Raw genomic sequence first — 17,516 nt, 5'->3', positions numbered from 1 at the left:
AGAAGCTTGGCCACAGGTGAGAAGCCCACCCCCTTCCCCCGCTCCGTGGATTGGAAGCTAATGGCATTTCCTCTGCCACTGGCTCCTGCAGAGGGGCCGGTCCCTGCTGCTCTCAGCCGCCTCCCCACAGCAGAGGAGGGAATAAATTACAATGAGGCGAGGGGAGAGTGAACCTAATGAGCAGGACAAGGACTGGAACCCGAGACAGAGGCTTGTGCTAAACGGGGTGTGAGCTCCATAAGCAACACAGAAATGAACACTCCAGCAAAGCAGGGAGGAGCGGAGTCCAGGGCCTGGGCAGCCAGCGGCCAGGAGCCCCTGGGAGATCTACTTCTCTCTGGGGGTGTGGCTCTGGGTCCTGAAGGAGGACCCCAAGGACTGGGTGGGGGTGTGGTTTCCTGTACCCTTCCTGCCCTCTCTCCCTCTTGCCCACGACACCCACTCAGAAGACTTTTGGAATCCCGTGTCATCTGCACCATGGGGAGACGAGCGGGTGTGGGAGCACTGCCCCCTCCCTGTCCCTCTCCAGGCGCCTTGTCAGAGTTCAGGACAGTCACTGCGCAGTGACCTGCTCGGCTCGCGGGCAGCTGAACAAGCCCAAACACAGGTCACGGAGCAGAGAGAGATTTATCATTTTCAGCCAAGATGGTGCTTATTTCAGCAACAAATTGATAGGCGTGGGGGAGACAGGTCCCAGCTTGCGGTGTCTTCTGTGGGCAGTTGGGGGGGGTGGTGGTGTCCACACTCAGCAGAGGCCTCCTGCCACCCACCAGTGTCACCAGAGGGAGGTGAGGGGTCCCTAACGGGGCGGCTTCAACAGTGTCTTTGTCCGGGCCAGTTTGCTTTCCTAGGTTCCTTTAAAAACCCCTCCTCTGTGCAGAGAAGAGAGCGCGTCCCTAGGCGACAGCTGTGCGCCTTCGGGCCTCTGGGTCCGCAGGGCGTCTGGGTGGAGGGCAGTGGTTGACTGTTTATCATGCTTCTGGCTGGGTCGGCCTTCTCCCCCTGAGGGGAGCCTCTCTCTGTTGGGGGGGGGGGGCGCGGAAATGCCTTGTTGAGAACCTTGGTGTTGAAGGTGAGATATTGGCTGGAGCTCAAGCAAACAAACAAAACAACAACAGCAACAAAATGCTCCCTCAGGCTGGCTCTTGGCCGCCTCTAAGCTCATCTCACACCACCCTCACCTCCTCATTCCACTCCAGGGCCCGGCCACACAGGGCTGACCACAGGGCCTTAGCTCCTGCTGCTCTTTTGTCTGCAGGCCCTTCAGTACCGTGTCTGCTGACTCCCTTCCTCCCTCCCTGCAGGTATCTGAGAGCTTTTCTAACTGGCCTCAAGCACACAGCACAGCTCTGGCATACGGGAGGTTGCAGTGGAGTAGACGAGGTGCTCCGTGATTGCTTGTTGGACGAATAAAGAAGGTTTATGCTCCTTGGCATGAGAAAATGCGAGGAGTTAGATTTTGCTCTTGAAAGGGAGAGGGAGGGGCAGAGGAGGGACCAGGTGGAACATGTGGGTGATGGCTTGAGGTTGGGGATGATGGGTGTGCACTCGGAGGATGGCGGGATGGCCCTTTAAGGGGGAGATAGGTAACAGTCAATCGGAAGGTATTTTGTTATTTCCAGGTCAACCGCTCCTCCATCTCCTCTTTCTAGAATTCAAGAAAGCCTATTGCATGCATGGGTCTACGTACAAATTGTGTGTGTAGGTGTGTGGGTGTGGGAGGGGCGTGTGTTTGTGTTTGTGAATTGAGAAGAGGCTGAGTTTGTGTTGGTCCAGAGCAGGGGTCTGACGAGGGACTGGGGGTTGGAAGATGTCATGGGGCTTCTATGGGGCTGCCGGCCAAGCTCATTATGGGACAGGGAGGACTCAGTGCGCCCTGGTTACAGGGTGACCCTTGTACAGGGAGCAGAGGGAGGAGGTCAGAGCCCCGTGCGGAGTCTGTGGGGGTCACAGGAGAGGCAACCAGTCCTGTGTGCCCGGCTCTGGTTCTACTTTGGTTGGTGGATCTTGGCCTGTCTGGGCCTTCGTTTTATATAAAATCAAGACTTAGGATCACATGTGATCTTTAACCTCTTCCTAGCGTTAGTGCTCTATTTTTAGATGGAGTTTTTCAAACAATTATTTTTATTAATTTTGTGAGCCTCCGTTCGCTGGAAAATGAGGATAATCCTCTGTCCCTGAGAGTTGTCGGGAGGCTCAGCTGAGATCATGGTCAGAAGTGGATTTTGAAACTATAAATCTTAAAGTGTTGTTGTTGTTTTTAAATATTTTTATTGATTTTAGGAAGGGAGAGGGAGAGAAATATCAACGATGAGAGAGAATCATTGCTTGGCTGTCTCCTGCACACCCCCTCTTGGGGATCGAGCCTGCAACCCAGGTATGTGCTTTCGACTGGAATCGAACCTGGAACCCTTCAGTCCGCAGGCCGATGCTCTATCCACTGAGCCAAACCAGCTAGGATTCTTGTTAGGATACTATCCAAATGGGGGTCGTGTGTTAGGAAAAGACCGAGTTTGAATTTCCAAACAGGAACTGGTGGCACTGGAGTCACGCTGTCTGTTTTCTAAAAGGTTAAAAGACAAGCGCAGAGTCCCTCAACCCGCTTTGAAGGCTCACTCAAAAGGTGGGGCTGGAGGGGGCAGGATGGTGGCCAGAGGAGCAGCTGATCTGCAGTTAATGATTCAAACGGGCACTGGCTGTTCTGCAGGCCTCTGCCCCCTGGTGACTCCTCAATAAAATATCAGTTCCTTTGTTTGGAGCTCACACCTAATCCGAGCTACACTCTCTCTTGGAAATGCTGGTGGGCCCGGGAGCCAGTGTGAGGAACGCCTGGGGCCTGGAATTAAAACGCCAGGGAAGGGAGTGCCCAGCGCCCCCTCTCGCTGCACCCAGGAGGCAGCCTGAGACCTGGGTCTGCAGTGGCTACTGCGGCCCTGGGAACAGCACCAAGTCTAGCCGGCGCCCTCTGCTGGCTGTTTTTTATTATCCCATCGGATCAAGTCTGTTGACATGTCCTGCTCTCACCCAGCTGTGAGCCAGCCTCTCATGGTCAGGAACTAGGCCTTATGTTTGCTTCTCCGTGAACCTACATGAGAGATGACCCGTCCACGTTGGTGGCCGAAGAGCAACCCAAATCGTGTCTTCGACCCAGTGCCTTCAAAGACCAACGAGACCATCCTTGTTCTAAAAAAAATTAAACATTTTTATTAGTATATTTATTTTATATATAAAAGAAATACAAAAAAAAGGAACACAAAGGAAACGCGTTTATGGCAAGTCGGACTTGTCGGGGCCCTCGGCCTGGGCGCCGGGCTCGGGCCCGCCGGGCGTCAGCAGAGTCCGCCGGGCGTAGTGGCCCTTGATGCCCGAGCTGTTGTTCTCGTTGAGGAGCTGCTTCTGCCGCTGCCTGTTGAGGGATTGGACGAGGCCCAGGACCACGGCGGCCAGCGAGTACTGCCCCGGCAGCCTCCTCGGGGGCAGGATGAACGGGTTGGGCTGGACCCTGCCCAGGAGAAAGTACGTCTTGATTTTCCCCTCCTGCTCGCTGATGCCCTTCACGTAGATCTCCCCTCGGTAGTCGAAGGCGAAGCCCTGGTCCTTCAGGATGAGGAACGTCTCCTCCGGGACCTGGATCCTGCCGCTGACCCCCGTGCTGTCCATGCGGCTGGCCAGGTTCACGGTTTTACCCCAGATGTCGTACTGCGGCTTCTTAGCGCCGATGACGCCAGCGACCACCGAGCCATGGCTGATGCCTGTCGGGGAACCAGAGGAGCAGGAGATGAGAGAAGAGGGATCTACAGCCACGAGGTGGCCACACCCGCCTGGGGTAGTGATCACGAAGGGTGTGATTTCTGCGGGTAGATTCCAGGGTCCCAGTTCTGTGTCTCATTAGACATGTGACCTCCGTCACTTACTTAATTGATTTGGATCTGTTTTTTTTTAAAATATATTTTTATTGATGTCAGAGAGGAAGGGAGAGGGAAAGAGAGATAGAAACATCAATGATGAGAGAGAATCATTGATTGGCTGCCTCCTGCATGACCCCACTGGGGATCGAGCCCGAAACCTGGGCATATGCCCTGACCAGGAATCGAACCCGTGACCTCTTGGTTCCTGGGTCGACGCTCAACCGCTGAGCTACATCCGGCTGGGCTGGATCTGTTTTTTTAAAAATACATATATATGTATTTTTAGTCTCTCTCTCTATAATAGACTTCATCAGAGAGGAAGGGAGAGGGAGAGAGAGATAGAAGTATTGAACCCACAACCCAGGCATGTGCCCTGACTGGGAATGGAACCGTGACCTCCTGGTTCATAGGTTGATGCTCAACCACTGAGCTGCACTGGCCAGGCTGGACCTCACTTTTTTATTATCTGTCAAGTGGAAATAATAAAAGGAAGATGAAATGAGATGATATAAGCAAAGCCATTGCCATAGTACCTGGCAGCCAGTGGGTGCTCAAGAGAAAAGAATTCATATTCTCCCACGGATGCTGACTTAGCTCAGCCTGTGGGATGCCAGGTTTACCGACACACTCGGCGTTGCAATGACTCACCCAAACTCACAGAGCCGGTCACAGTGGACCCACAACTCAGTCCCACTGGGGAAATAATTTTCTGACCCCCGAACTATGCCAGCGGTACCCTGTATCACAGCGGGTTGGCCCTGACCGCAGAGATGTGTCCCGACTTTATGTCGAAGACCCTTTCGCTCAGGCCTAGAGTTCCGCTTTGCTTTCCCGCTCCCATTCTGTAGCCAGTGACTTCAGAAAGGACACGCAAAGTCCAGGGGAGATGGTGGAACAAGCCCCGAATACCCCGTCCATAGATCAAAAACATAAAACTTAATTCCTTTCAGTGCAGGGAACAAAGGCACGTGGCGATCCTTAGATCAGACAAGTCAGACATTGGTATTTCTTGACCTTTTTTTACTTGAAAGCTGCTAAGGGAGCTTGGTATTTGGTAAAATGGCGCAACAGCGAAGGGATCTAACACCAGGGCTGCAGCAACGATGGCTTTCGATCGCGTCCTAGCAGCCAGAATGTCGCTGGTCTCGGGACACCCAGGAGCTGCTGCCGGGGGACATCTGGGCTGTGTGATCTTTAGTCCCCCCCCCTCTGCGGGCTGAGTTTATGCATCTGTGAAATGGGAATGCGGACCAGAGCAGGGGCTTCCTGGTGCTTCAGGAAGAAGACTCAGCAGAGACGCTGAAGAAATTGGCATGTGATACACATGATAAAGGGTGCCTATTCACATTGCTGTGACTGCTGCTGCGTTCTCACTTTGCACAAGGGCGTCTCTAAATCACAGGAAGGGCGAACCGTGCCGCCGCGTGAAGTGCCCCAGGCTCTCTGCCTGTCCTGCTGAATCCTCAGGAGCGGACTCCTGCTTTTGCCTGAAGGCATTACCTGGAAGCACCAATACAGTGCCTGCCTGCTCAGCTCGCTCAGGGGGACAGAAGTCAGAATGAAGTGACTGGTGAGCCAGCTGCCTCCCTGAGCAAGGCCCGTGTGGGAGGGATGCCGGACAGGAGGTGGGAGAGAGGTTGCCGCGGTCAAGTGTTCGCTTTGTCTTTCTGCACCCGGGCCAGTGTCCATGCCTGGCCTCCAGCATCTTCGGTGAGAGGCAGCCAGAGAAGTCCGCTGCATTTGCAGGAAAGAGCGTCCCTGGCTCGATGGCCAGGCCTGGGAGGGTCCCATGCTACCAGGCCAGGCAGCCCGGGGTCCCCAGTGGCCGCCCGTTGCAGCTACTCACCGATCCGGAGCTCGAAGTTGTTGAACGAGTGCTTGTTGATCTCCTGGATACTCTCCGTCAGGGCGAGCGAGAAGTCGGCCAGGGCGCACAGGTGTCCCCACTTGTCCTCACATTGCTGGGGGGCGAGAGAGGCACTCATTCCAGCAAGCGTGAGCATCGGGTGAGGGGCCTGCCTGGCGTCCTAACCCCACCCCACGTCCCTTAGAGGAAGTACTAGGTGTGCGGCTCCTGCACATTCAGGCCCTCCATATCCGCAAACATGGGACCACAGGGGGTTTGCATGAGAGAGTAAGATAGGTGTGGATCCTGTCATTCTTCCCAGACCTGCCCCTGTCCATGCTCACTGGTGTGTGTGTGTACATTATGTGTAGTGTTGGGGGTGTGTGTATGCATGTGTGTATATGTGTGTGTGTAGGTACATTGTGTGTAGTGTTGGGGGGGTGTGTATGTACATGTATGTGTATATACATGCTCCTGTGTACATATGTGTAGTGTTTCCACTCTAGGAACTGTGTCTATTTCCTTTGAAGTGCTTCACTCACCAAACTCCAGTAGCCTCTGAGCCTCTCTGAGCCTCAGTTCTGTCATCTGTAAAATGCGCTGAGCACCCTGGCCCTGCCTACCTCACAGGGAGTGGCTGGGATTGAGCTCTGAGCTCTGATGCAGCCGAGGCTGGCAAACGGGTTCGGTAGAGGGCCAGGCAGCACAGATCTCAGGCTTCGTGGCCACAATCCTGGTGCAACTACTCGGCTCTGCCGTTGTAGTTTGAAAGGAGCCGTGGACAAAGCACAAGCAGCGAGTGTGGCTGTGTTCAGTGACATCTGATCTGCAAGCACAGGTGACTGGCCAGACCTGGCCGTAGGCTGTCCCAGGGACCTTGCTCTGGAGCACCAGGCACAGGGACCAGTTCCTAGCATGGTCTTCTTGCCAGACAGTTACCCTTGTAATAGTTCTAGGTGTTTAGTTGGACAGAAAGCAAAGGCGGGATGAGAAGAAGGGATGAGGATTCCTTCTCTGGAGTAACTTAGACTCATGTCCAGATGACACTGATTGAGGACCTGCCAGGGGCAAGGCCTTGCGTGGGAGCATGACATTATCGAGGGTGACTCGTCCACTAACCCCGGCAGGTGGATGTTGGTGTTCCTGCTTAACATGAGTGGCTGGCACACAGGCCACACTCAAAAGGGCAGGAGCTATTGTTATTCTTGTTGTTATTATTACATGCTACTTTTGGTCCTGAGTTTGGAGGAGAAAACAAAAGCAAGAACAACAACAAAAAAACAAAACAGGCTAGGATCAGGGGTTAGCAGCACCCACAACTAATCATAATCAGGGAACTGCTGGCCCTGATTTTGTTCATCACATGAACAGGGAGATTCATAAGGAAGCCAAGAGGGTTCTCAGTCATGAAGAAGCGTCGGTCCATCCAGTGGACTCTGCTTAGCTCAAGAGCAACATGCGTCACACAACCGGAGTATCCGGTTCATGGGATGTTCTCCCTAATTCTCCCCAGCCTCCTGGTGATGGCAGCCTCACTGCCCCAGGCAGTGTGACAACACTGAGGCCCCTGCCAGAGGTTGTGGCTGAGTCCAAAGAGTTCCCTTACCTGCTTTTCAGGTGACAGGCCTGAGACAGCCATGTAGGTGCTGCCAATGGTCTTGATCTTTTCAATGTCTTGAAACCGGTCTTCGCCGAGCAGCTGAAACAGACCAGGCAACGGTGTTAGTCCTGGTGTGTGTTCCCCCAGCAGCCCGGGGGTCCTGAGAACAGCCCCCTGGCTCACACTGAAGATGCCCTCCGACCGGCCATTCAGAGAGCCAACATATTTTTATTGAACACCTGCTAAGTGCCAGACTCCAGGATGGGCGTGACCAGATACTCGTTAAGGATAGGTCTGTTGCTATGAATTTTCAAAATAGACAAAGCTACCTTGTTAATCTGAAGAAATCACAAATGTCCCGCAATCCATCAACACATCCTTTTGGCTCTATTTTTAACATGTGTTTGGAACCCTTCTCTGCCAGCTCCCTGGCCTAAGTCCCTGGTAGCGTATACCTTGTTTCTGTAACTCCATAACTTACCAGCTCCTGCCCTTACCCCATATGCCCAGCATGGACATCAGAGACATCCCATTCAAATGTGCACAACCCTCCTGTGGCTGCCCCTTCCACTCAGGGTCAAAGTGAGTCTTCCCTGAGACCTTCGTTCCTCTCGTGCCTGGTCTCCTCGCTCACTTTGCTCCAGCCACACCAGCATCCTTGCTGATCCCCATGAGCCAGGCTTGCTTCTGCCTCAGGACCTTTGCTTTGCTGTCCCCCCTATGGGATAGTCTTCCCTCCAAGGTAGACTGCTCCTCCCTCACCTTCTTCAAGTCTTTCCTCAAATGTCATCCCACTGGGGTCTTGCTGACCACCCCACCCAAACTGAACACAACATCCCATCCTGGGGGCCACCTACATTATAAGATAGGGAAGACGAGAGGAAACTGGCAAAGGAGACTGGTGGAGAGCTGACAGTGCAGCGAAAATAAAGACAGGAGTTGGCAGAAGACAAGAGAGGAAAAAGGTGCCCCAAGAGCAAGGCACAGTCTCCCAGGTCAAATCCGCCGATGGGCTCACCCCGCCCCCCCCCACCCCCAATGCGATCTCTTGTCTCATGGCTTCAACAGTCTCTTTCCTGAAGACTCCAGATGTATGCGTCCCCCTTGACCTTCAGACTCTTCTACACATTTGCTAAGCGACACCCCAGTTACAGGTCTAACAGGCATCTCTCATTGGCCATTCTCAAAGCCACACCCTCGGTCTTCTGCACCCACCTGCCATCTTGATTAATGGGGCCTCCATTTTCCCAGATGTTCTGGATAAAACCTCACAGCCCACACCTACTCTGTCAGAAGCGCTGTGGCTCCGCCTTCAGAGATCCCGACTCTGACTCCGTCTGTCCCACTGCCTCTGCTGCCCAGGCCACCCTTCCGCGCGGCCGGCCCTAGCCCAGGAGCCAAGTTCACAACAGACCCGTCCCCAAGTGTGAACTCTGGCCTCTTACTTCCTCGTGTTGGCAGCTCTTTGATGTAACTCCTGGTTCTCCAGCTCCTTGCCTCCCTTTAACCTTGTAATATCCTCAGGGGCTCCTGCCAGCCTTGGGGGTGGGGGCGGGCAGGCAGATGGAGAAGACGCAGTGGGGTGTCTACGGACCATGTTGCTACAGGCATCCTCTCAAAATTAAGCTGGAGCTGAGAACCTTGGAAAATTCCAGCTCCAGAGAAACTGTTCTGGGGAACATGGAAAACACAGGCAGGTGCTTTTATCCTGTGCTTTAGTGTGTGTGTGTGTGTGTGTGTGTGTAGCAGCCTTTGTTCATTACTTTTGTGTCTTGAGCTGAAGAGAAGCCTCTGCTCTGAGCTTTGCCCTGGCTGAGCGTCTGCCAAGTGCGCCTGGGCAGCCTGCCTGTCCTCAACCCGAGGCCGTGACTGCCAGGTGCCCTCAGACACCAAAGCAGCTTTGGTCTGCGAGCAGCCCTTCCTTCGGCTGTTAATACGGCAGCCCAGAGATCTCAGCATGCCCTGGGCTGCCCACCTCCCTCCCCAGCCTCCTGCAGGGAGGGGACTCCCCCCATCTCTCTTCTCTTCAGAACTGCTTGGCTGAGGGCCAATCTCAGGCCCAGGCAAAGCTGCCTCCCCCTCTGAAGTCGGTTAGGAGGCAGCAAGAGTCTTCATTATTTCATTCAGTATCCACGCAGCACACTTATCTACTGTACAGCTAAGAGCATCTGCGGGCATAATGGGTTCCTAATCGCCTCTTTATTAATTCACTCATCTGCGTGGCGCAGGGAGATGCAAGGGGACTCCTCAGCCTTGGCCGGGCAGGGGCTGTGGGCGAGGGACGGGCACTGCTGCAGACCCAGCCTTGGAGCTGGAGCGTGTGCTCCGTGCAAGGCCCTGCTTTCCCCTGAGCCTGGAAGGAATTGGCAGGCTCTCAGGTTCCTGTGGCAACTGCTCAGCGAGAAGAGCAGTGAGCCCCCGGGAGGGGCGGGTGGGCCTCGGGCTCAGCCAGGGCAGAACCTGGAGGCCGCTCTTGACCCAAAGGAACGAGGCACATCTAGGTCACCCAAGGAGAGTGCACAGCGCTGGGGTTGACAAGCCAGGAAATGTCTTCTTCCTCATGGACAACATTCTCTTCCCTCTTTCTCCTTCTCTGCCCTTTCTCTTCTACTTCCTCCCCTCCCCAAATTCCCGGTTCTAAAGATGACAGCATCCTGGACCAATCCCCTCCCTTAGTCTCACCAGCTTCCCTCTGCAAACAAACACCCGTCTCTACCACTAGGGGCGCTGTCCTCTGTCTCAGTTTTTGGGAAGACTGCAGGGTGTTTACAATTTAGGGAGCAGACTTGCGCATTTAGTTCAGATTTATGTTTTGCAATTTAAAAACATGCTAGTGAGCCTTTCAGGAGATGGGGTGCTGTGGAGTTGAAAATAAAACAGAGCCTGAAGTCTCAACCTTCAGTCAGATGATTGTTAATGGAGCTATTTCTATTTTTTTACTTGAGAGGATGTTTTGGGCGGTAATAGTCCTTCACCACCTTCCTATTAGCCAGCTGGTTTCTGTCTCCCATTGTGTAAGTAGTTAATAGAGCATCCGTTATGAGCATGTCTTATGTCCTAGGCACCGTGCTAGCGCTGGGGATGTCCCGGGATCCATGAGAGTATCCTTTCTATCTGCCTGGCATGGAGGATGGGAATAAAGGTGCTGTTACCATGGAGTCGCCCTCCACCCCCCGCATTTCGAGGTCCCTGTACCGTACACTTACCACTGACTCCTCGTGCAAAGACAGCTCTTGGCCACCCTGTCTCTCAGAGGAAGTGATTGTGTCACTTATCTTGATCCCACCCCCATCCCTAGGACATCTGAAATGGCCGTCGTTGAGTTTATGGTCACAAAACCAGAACCATGAAATGCCCCTTAAGTGGGAAACAGTGCAACACAACGATTAAAAACCAAAACAGTACGGGGGACCTGGGTTCCAATCCTGGCAGTGCCATTTTAATGGTGTGTGGCCTGGACACTCTTGGTGCTTCCGAGGCCCAGTTTTTCTTATATGTTTAAAATGAAGGCTAGCCTTGCTGGTGCGGCTCAGTGGCTGAGCGTCAACCCATGAACTGGCAGGTCACATGCCCGGGTTGCGGGCTCGATTCCCAGTAGGGGGATGCAGGAGGCAGCCTATTGATGATTCTCTCTCATCATTGATGTTTCTATCTCTCTCCCTCTCTGTTCCTTTCTGAAGTCAATAAAAATATATTAAAATGAAGGCTAGCAATTCCTATCCTGTGGGTTTGGTGTGGAATATTGAAAATGGCAACATGATAAACGCCTATAGAAATTTAACGGAATGGGTGTCTGCCCAGAACTAAGTGCCTAGTGGGGGAGGAAGACCTGTACACTGAGGGCTGAGGGCTTTATGGTGGAAGGTTTTTTGAGTATAAGTTTTTCATTGGAAAAGGAGCAACAATATTTACTTGGCTGGGGGGGGGGATTAGAAGAGGCGTCACAAGTAGGGTGGGGGTTGAATTGACTGTTAAATGACTATTAGGTTTTCCTCTGGCCATGGAGTCCAGGGAGGGAGGAGGGTGTGGTGAGGAGGGAGTAATCTCTGGGCAGAAGGAGCTGTGCGTGGAACAGCTAGGTGGGCCCGATGGCTTGTAGGTAGCTAGACGGTGCTGGACGGGTGGCATGTAGTGGCAGGTAAGGCTGGAGAGGGCACAGGGACAGTATGTACAAAGCCTCAGGTGACCTGAGGAACTGGCAAAGGGGAGCCACTGAAAGGTTTTGGGTGTCAAAGGGATATGAGAAAGTTCTCCTGCCTTTGGTCATTGCCAATGGTGAGATGCAGGAGGGACAGCAGTTAGGAGATAATATGGCTCAGAGCAAGACTAGGAAGAAGGGATCCACGGGACTCAGGAGCCAGAAGGAATGTGGGGACAGGAGGACCGTGTCCAGGTCATGTAGGAGGTGCTGTTGGTGCCCCACCCAGACCCGCTTTACGGGGCCACCCTGCAGAACGCCCTGAGGGCTGGCTGCTGTACGCTTTTTCGGAGACTTGCCCAGGCTGGCGAAGCCCCCTGGCTGGAAATGCTGGTAGGTTATGCACCCCCCTGGGGCAGCCCACAGCCAGTGGCTGACCAGGGCCGAGGTGCAAAACCTGGCCCCCTTGCCTCGGTGGGAAACAGCTCCGTGGTACACTTATCCTCCTGAGCTCCCGGGGATGGAAGGAGAAGGCCCACTCTGGCCCAAATCTGTGACTGTGAATAAAGTGCAGCACGAGCCCACTCCTCTCCCCCATGTTAGGTGTTTGTTCTTCACACTCACGGAGGCTGGACAAAGGAAGTCCTGTCTAGAGTGTGCTCATCCTGTGTTCAGGTCTCTGACCAAATGCCAATTGATGGCTTTGCCTTTGGCACTTGGAGCAGATGGAGCAATGTCCCCATCGGTGCCCAGTCTCTGTGACACTGGTGCCTGAGTAGCCTTGGTTTTGCCATTTGCTAGCTGTGTGACGCTGGGTTAAATTACCTGGCCTCTGAGGCTTGTGTTCTTGATCCCCCTCCCCCTCCCACAGTGAGAAACAATAGCATTGATTTCGTGATAATTGTGATGATTAGATCAGATGACACATGTTTGTGTTTATAGTGCAGCCTGGAATTCTGTAATGGTCATGGCTCAATGACTCACATAATGCTGTGACCACAACGATGGCCACTGTGACTGTCAGTTCCCCAGGCCTCGGTTTACCTCATCGAAGTCCGCAATGATCTCATTCAGCAGGCGCAGGCACTCCACGCCTTGGTTATTCATTTCGGTCTGAGAGTAAAAGTCCGCAAACCCCGGGATGGAGGCGAACATCACCCCGACAGCATCATAGGATTGAGAATACAGCTCCTGGAACATAGGGACACACAGGGGGAGCCAGAGATAGTCATCAGAGGTGAGGCTCTGCGAGGACACTCCCTGTGCAGGCGTGCACCTGCACCCAAGCACAGTATCCCCAGAGAGGACGCTGCCATGTCAACACCGTAACCACGGCATCACCACCATGTGGACCGGGACCATTGAAATGCATGGCCTCCAACTCAGCTGGGCTCAGAGTTCTGACTGCCCAAGGCTTTGTCCCCAGGCTCCTGTTCTGTTGTCCTCAATGGCCAAACCTTCACCACATTCCTTAACGTCAACCTCACTTGATTCCTCTCAGTAGATGATCTCTTACTTCACTGAGAAATCTGAGGCTCTTGGCATTCCAATACTCATACATTTGTCTACATTCATATTTATTGCCATCAACTTATGATTCTGGAGACTAGAAGTTTAAGATCAAGGTGTTGGCACGTTGGCTCTTTCTGAGGCCTCTCTTCTTGGCTTAGGTGGTCTTCTCCTCCATGCCATCAAAGGCATGAGAGGAGCCCGGGAGGAATTGAGTTGAGGTTGGAGAGGTGCTGTCAATTTCTGGGGAGGGACAGTGACAGCTTCAGCTAATCCCAAGAAAGGGGACCAAAGGAATATATATCCTGACCTCACTCTCCTTCCCTTCCCTCTGGTCTCCTACACAGCACCCCAATTAATGACCCTCAGCTGGGTGCCAGAGGGTGTGCGGGGTCATTGATGCAGCCCAGGCAAGTCAGCCCCCACCACCCAAGTAAGCAGGGAGAAGGGTGGGGGGTTTTCAGGGGACCCGGAAGCGCTCCAGCCACCTGCCTCCACCGTTAGAGAGAGCCCATCATTCAACTGGCTCTAATCAGCTGCTTTGAGTGTGCCATCTGTTTCTTGCTATTTGGGGCTCAAAGAAGATAAAAATATTGTGAGCTGGGGAGGGAGCAATGAATATAGAAAAGCTATTATTGCCTTATTGCCACCCTCCTCTGGCTGGATGTACAGGTTTGGGCTCTGGGGAGGGTTTTGAGCATCCACACCCTCCCCTCCCCCATGCCAAGAGAAAGACTTTGGTTCCTCTTTGCTCAGGGAGCTATCTCTGGTCCTTCCTGGCCCAGGATGTCTGAATCCAAGTTCTGTGTTTCTTCTGTGAAGTCAAGCCCTCTCTCTGCAGGGAGAAACTAGGTCTGAGACCGGTTGGTCTTATTAGGATCCTTTCATGACATTCAGGTCTCTACTCAAATGTCACCTCCTTAAAGACAGCTTCCAAAGCCCCCTCAATGTCAATGCCACCCCTTTTCAATACTGTAGCCCACGTTTGGCTTCTGTTCTCATAGAACTATCACTCCGGGCACGAGGTTGTATAGCTATTCATTTTAATGTCTGCTTTCCCATAAAAACACATGCTTCATATCAGCAAGGGCTCTCTTCTTTGCTCACTGTCTGAATGCCAGGATCTAGAACAACGCCTGACACATGGTCAGCCCTCAGGAAGCATCTGCTGAGCAAATGAGCGAATGAATGGTAGGGGTTGGGGCTGTGATTGGGAGGGAGCAGAAGTAGTGGTGACTCACATTTATCAAAAAATAATTACAGCTAACAATCTGTGTGCTCTTAGAATGTGCCAAGCACCGTATAAGCACTTTATGCCCAGATGTAAACGTCATAACAATCGGATAAAGTAGGGAAGTTTTGTTACTTTGTAGGTGAGAAAAATGAGGTCCAGAGTTAATCACTTGTCCATAGTCTCAGAGGGAGCGAGAGGGGGAGTCGGTTTTGAACCCAGGGCACCAGGCTTCCGGGTCCATCCTATGGCTTTTCTATACCGAACCTGCCACACACCTGGCTGCACCAGGCACCTTGTGTGTTCCCACCTGTTTTAATTCTCACACCAGCTCAGCAAGGGTGATATTGTTTCCTCATTGACTGGATGAGGAAGGAAATGGACTCAGAGAGGTCGAGTGTCAACTCTTTAAATATTTATAAAGCCTCAAATAAGCATGGTGAAGGCTGAACCTGCCATTGGTTTTGCTCAGTGGGGGTTGGCCTGGAGACAGCTGATGACCTGGGGTCTCAGCATCCCTGGCTGGTTGCCATCCTTCCCGGACGAGGGCAGCGTGTTCGTGCTCCCCCCCACTGGCCCCAGATCCCGGTGGCTTTGCTGTGTTGGTGGAAAAGCGGTTCTCCTTTCCGTTCTCCTTGGGTTGGCCTCGGAGGGCTCAGTGTTTCATCCGCTTCTTCTGAAGGTCATGGTGACCCACATCAATATTCCCTCTGCTTTCTTGGCTTCGTCACTAAGCTCTTGTCACAGAGTCCCTGACCTTAGGGAGCCTTGAGGAAACCGGGCCTGAACCTAATTCCAGAGAGCGTCATCCATGGGGTGGGTGGTGCCTCGACCTGTACCCAGGAAACTGTCCAGGGCCCGAGTTCACCAAGAGCTGGCTATTCCAGCAGCAGGTTATTCATTCGTTTAGCTCCTTCCCATGGTCATTCTGTGGCTGCTTGGATGAGAGAGGGACCCTTAGGTCCCACCCAGCTCCATCCTAAGGCCAGGGTCACAGACCCAAATGTCTTTATGCAGGAGAAGGGGCAGGATACAGATGGATACATTGGAGAGCCTACTCCATGCCTGCAGGCATCCATCCAATCACAGATTAAAACAAAGAAGCCAACCAACCAGCCAGCCAACCAGTGAGCGTTTCCCCTGACCACACCTGCCGTTGCCAGCCACTGACGAGCAGGTGATCTGTGCACACACATATGTAAAACTTTACAATTCCAATTCAGTCTTGCAACGGACATCTTATCCTGTCCATCTTACCGATGGGGGACCCGAGGCTGGGAGGCGGTGTGTATATGTCACAGTGCTGGGCAGTCTCGGGGGCCTGGCACCAAGTGGCAGGGATGATCTCCACGTGCTCACAGGACAGGGGGGTTTTCCCCGAGCTTGGGCTCCATGTGTCCAACTCACCCCACCCACCACCACCCCTTCTCACCGGCCAGACGAGCCTGGCTCACCTCGTTGTCTCGGTCCTTCTCCAGGAAGTGGCGGGCCACGTGGCTGGGCAGGATGTTCCGGAGCATGTTCTCATTGTGCTCCCTCAGCTCCTTCATCTCGTTGATCTCCTCTTTGGCCTGAACCCGCCAAAGGAAGTCCAGGCGGGCAGTGTACTCCAGCTGCAGTTCAGGGGAGAGGAAGAGGGAAACAGGTGGGCAGGCAGCTTCAGGCCCACGTGTGGCAGGTGGGGAAAGCTGCTCAGGAACCTTCATGAACAAAACAGAGCCACATCTGGGCATTTGGGGAGGCACTTTGCCTGACACAAGAGATCAGAGGATGATCCCATTGCACGGGGCTGTGTGTACCGTCTCTTCCTGGCATTATGGCACCTATAACTACGATTGTTTGTGTGATGTCTGATAATGGCCATGTCGCCTACTGGCCTGCAAGTGCTATGCGGTCAGGGTCCTTTCCCCTGCTCAGCAGGACATCCTTACCATGTAGCCACATGCTTGGCCCAGGGCAGGTGTTCAATCAGGACTTACTGACTCAATGGAGAAGTTATAGTAATCAAGCCAGCTGACACTGAAATGGTGCTTATTATTATTCCAGGCATTGTTCTAAGCAATATACATGTCTTCACTCCTTTCATTCATACAAAAGCCCTCATAGGAGTCATTATGATCAATCCTATGAGGAAATGAAAGCAAACATGGTGAAGTAACTTGGCCAAAGTCACACACTAGTTAGTGGGAAGCCAGGATTTGGGCTTCACTCCAGAGCCCAACCCGAGTCTGAATAATACTGGTAGCGGATGGACTTCACTCAGTGATCCTTCAGGCATAATGTGATAAGAAAAATCATTTGATGTACAAAGAGTATTTGTGAGTGCCGACTACATGGTAGGCAGTATGCTAAGAAGCCATACACACACACACACACACACACACATGCATACATACCTGCATATATACATACATGTTTCTATGTATACACATGTTATTGTTATTATAACATTTAAATTATTTAAAAAATTGTGATAAAGTACATATAACATAATTTACCATCTTAACCATTTTGAAGTGTACATTTAAGTGGTACTAAGTACATTCACTAGGCAATAAGGAAGAAATCAATGAGCTAACAATGAAAGGATTGTAGATTTAGTTGTGAGACAAGTATGGTGTAGTGTCCTGGTCCCAATTCAAATACCGTGACCTGGGCTGGTGACGTCATCCCAGGTGCCTCATCTCTGAAAGTGGGAGGAGCACCAGTGACCTCGCAAGATTAGAATAGGAATTATACAGGAAGTTCCAGATAAAGCACATGGCTCATGGTAGGTCCTCATACCCATTCGTTCCCTCTTGTCCCAGCTTCCCTTGGTGTTGGCTAGTGGACAACTTCCTTTCTAAAGCACCTTACATATTTACCACAGCCTGGCGGATGTCATTATTTCAAAGTCTTTGGCTGTTGAATAGTATACCACACTATTATACATGGTTGGGTGCCTTGCATTCAAAGGCTTAGAAAACTCCAGCTCGTTTCTTTTCTTTGTCTTACTGAAAGTCTCATTGGATGGCAACAATGTGAAATGACAGAGGCAGCAGGTTATCTATTCAGTAGAATTTGTAATAGCAAAAGCTGGAGACAACCCAAGTGTTCCTTTTGTTGGTTGAATGAACTATTGTATGCAGCTATAAAAAGAAATGAAGACTATTTCTCTATACTTTGAAGGACTATCTCCAAGGTGGAGAAATGCGTGTTTAGTATGCCACCGTTGGTCTCAGGAAGGGAGATATCTAGATATCTCTCTCTCTCTCTCTCTCTCTCTCTCTCTCTCTCTATATATA

General features: G+C 52.3%; 1 protein-coding gene across 2 annotated transcripts in view; it reads right to left on the bottom strand.

Annotated features, from left to right (window-relative positions):
• Positions 1–3,219: 3,219 nt before the first annotated feature.
• ADCY8 (adenylate cyclase 8 (brain)) overlaps positions 3,220–17,516 on the bottom strand; it is a 141,309-nt gene continuing 127,012 nt past the window's right edge. Inside the window, exons 13-17 of one of the 2 annotated variants that reach the window (XM_014544993.1) lie at positions 15,687–15,845; positions 12,537–12,683; positions 7,361–7,453; positions 5,755–5,869; positions 3,220–3,752 (exon numbers count right to left, since the gene is read on the bottom strand). In XM_014544993.1, coding sequence (XP_014400479.1) covers positions 3,268–3,752; positions 5,755–5,869; positions 7,361–7,453; positions 12,537–12,683; positions 15,687–15,845 — 999 coding nt within the window. In that variant the 3' untranslated portion in view covers positions 3,220–3,267. The remainder of the gene's footprint in view (positions 3,753–5,754; positions 5,870–7,360; positions 7,454–12,536; positions 12,684–15,686; positions 15,846–17,516) is intronic. The other variant, XM_005872786.2, reaches the window with a different exon arrangement.

Source organism: Myotis brandtii, unplaced genomic scaffold, assembly GCF_000412655.1.
Source record: "Myotis brandtii unplaced genomic scaffold, ASM41265v1 scaffold390, whole genome shotgun sequence".
NCBI lineage: Eukaryota > Metazoa > Chordata > Mammalia > Chiroptera > Vespertilionidae > Myotis > Myotis brandtii.
Note: the sequence above shows the minus strand (reverse complement) of the source record. Positions and strands in the feature narration are given on the sequence as shown.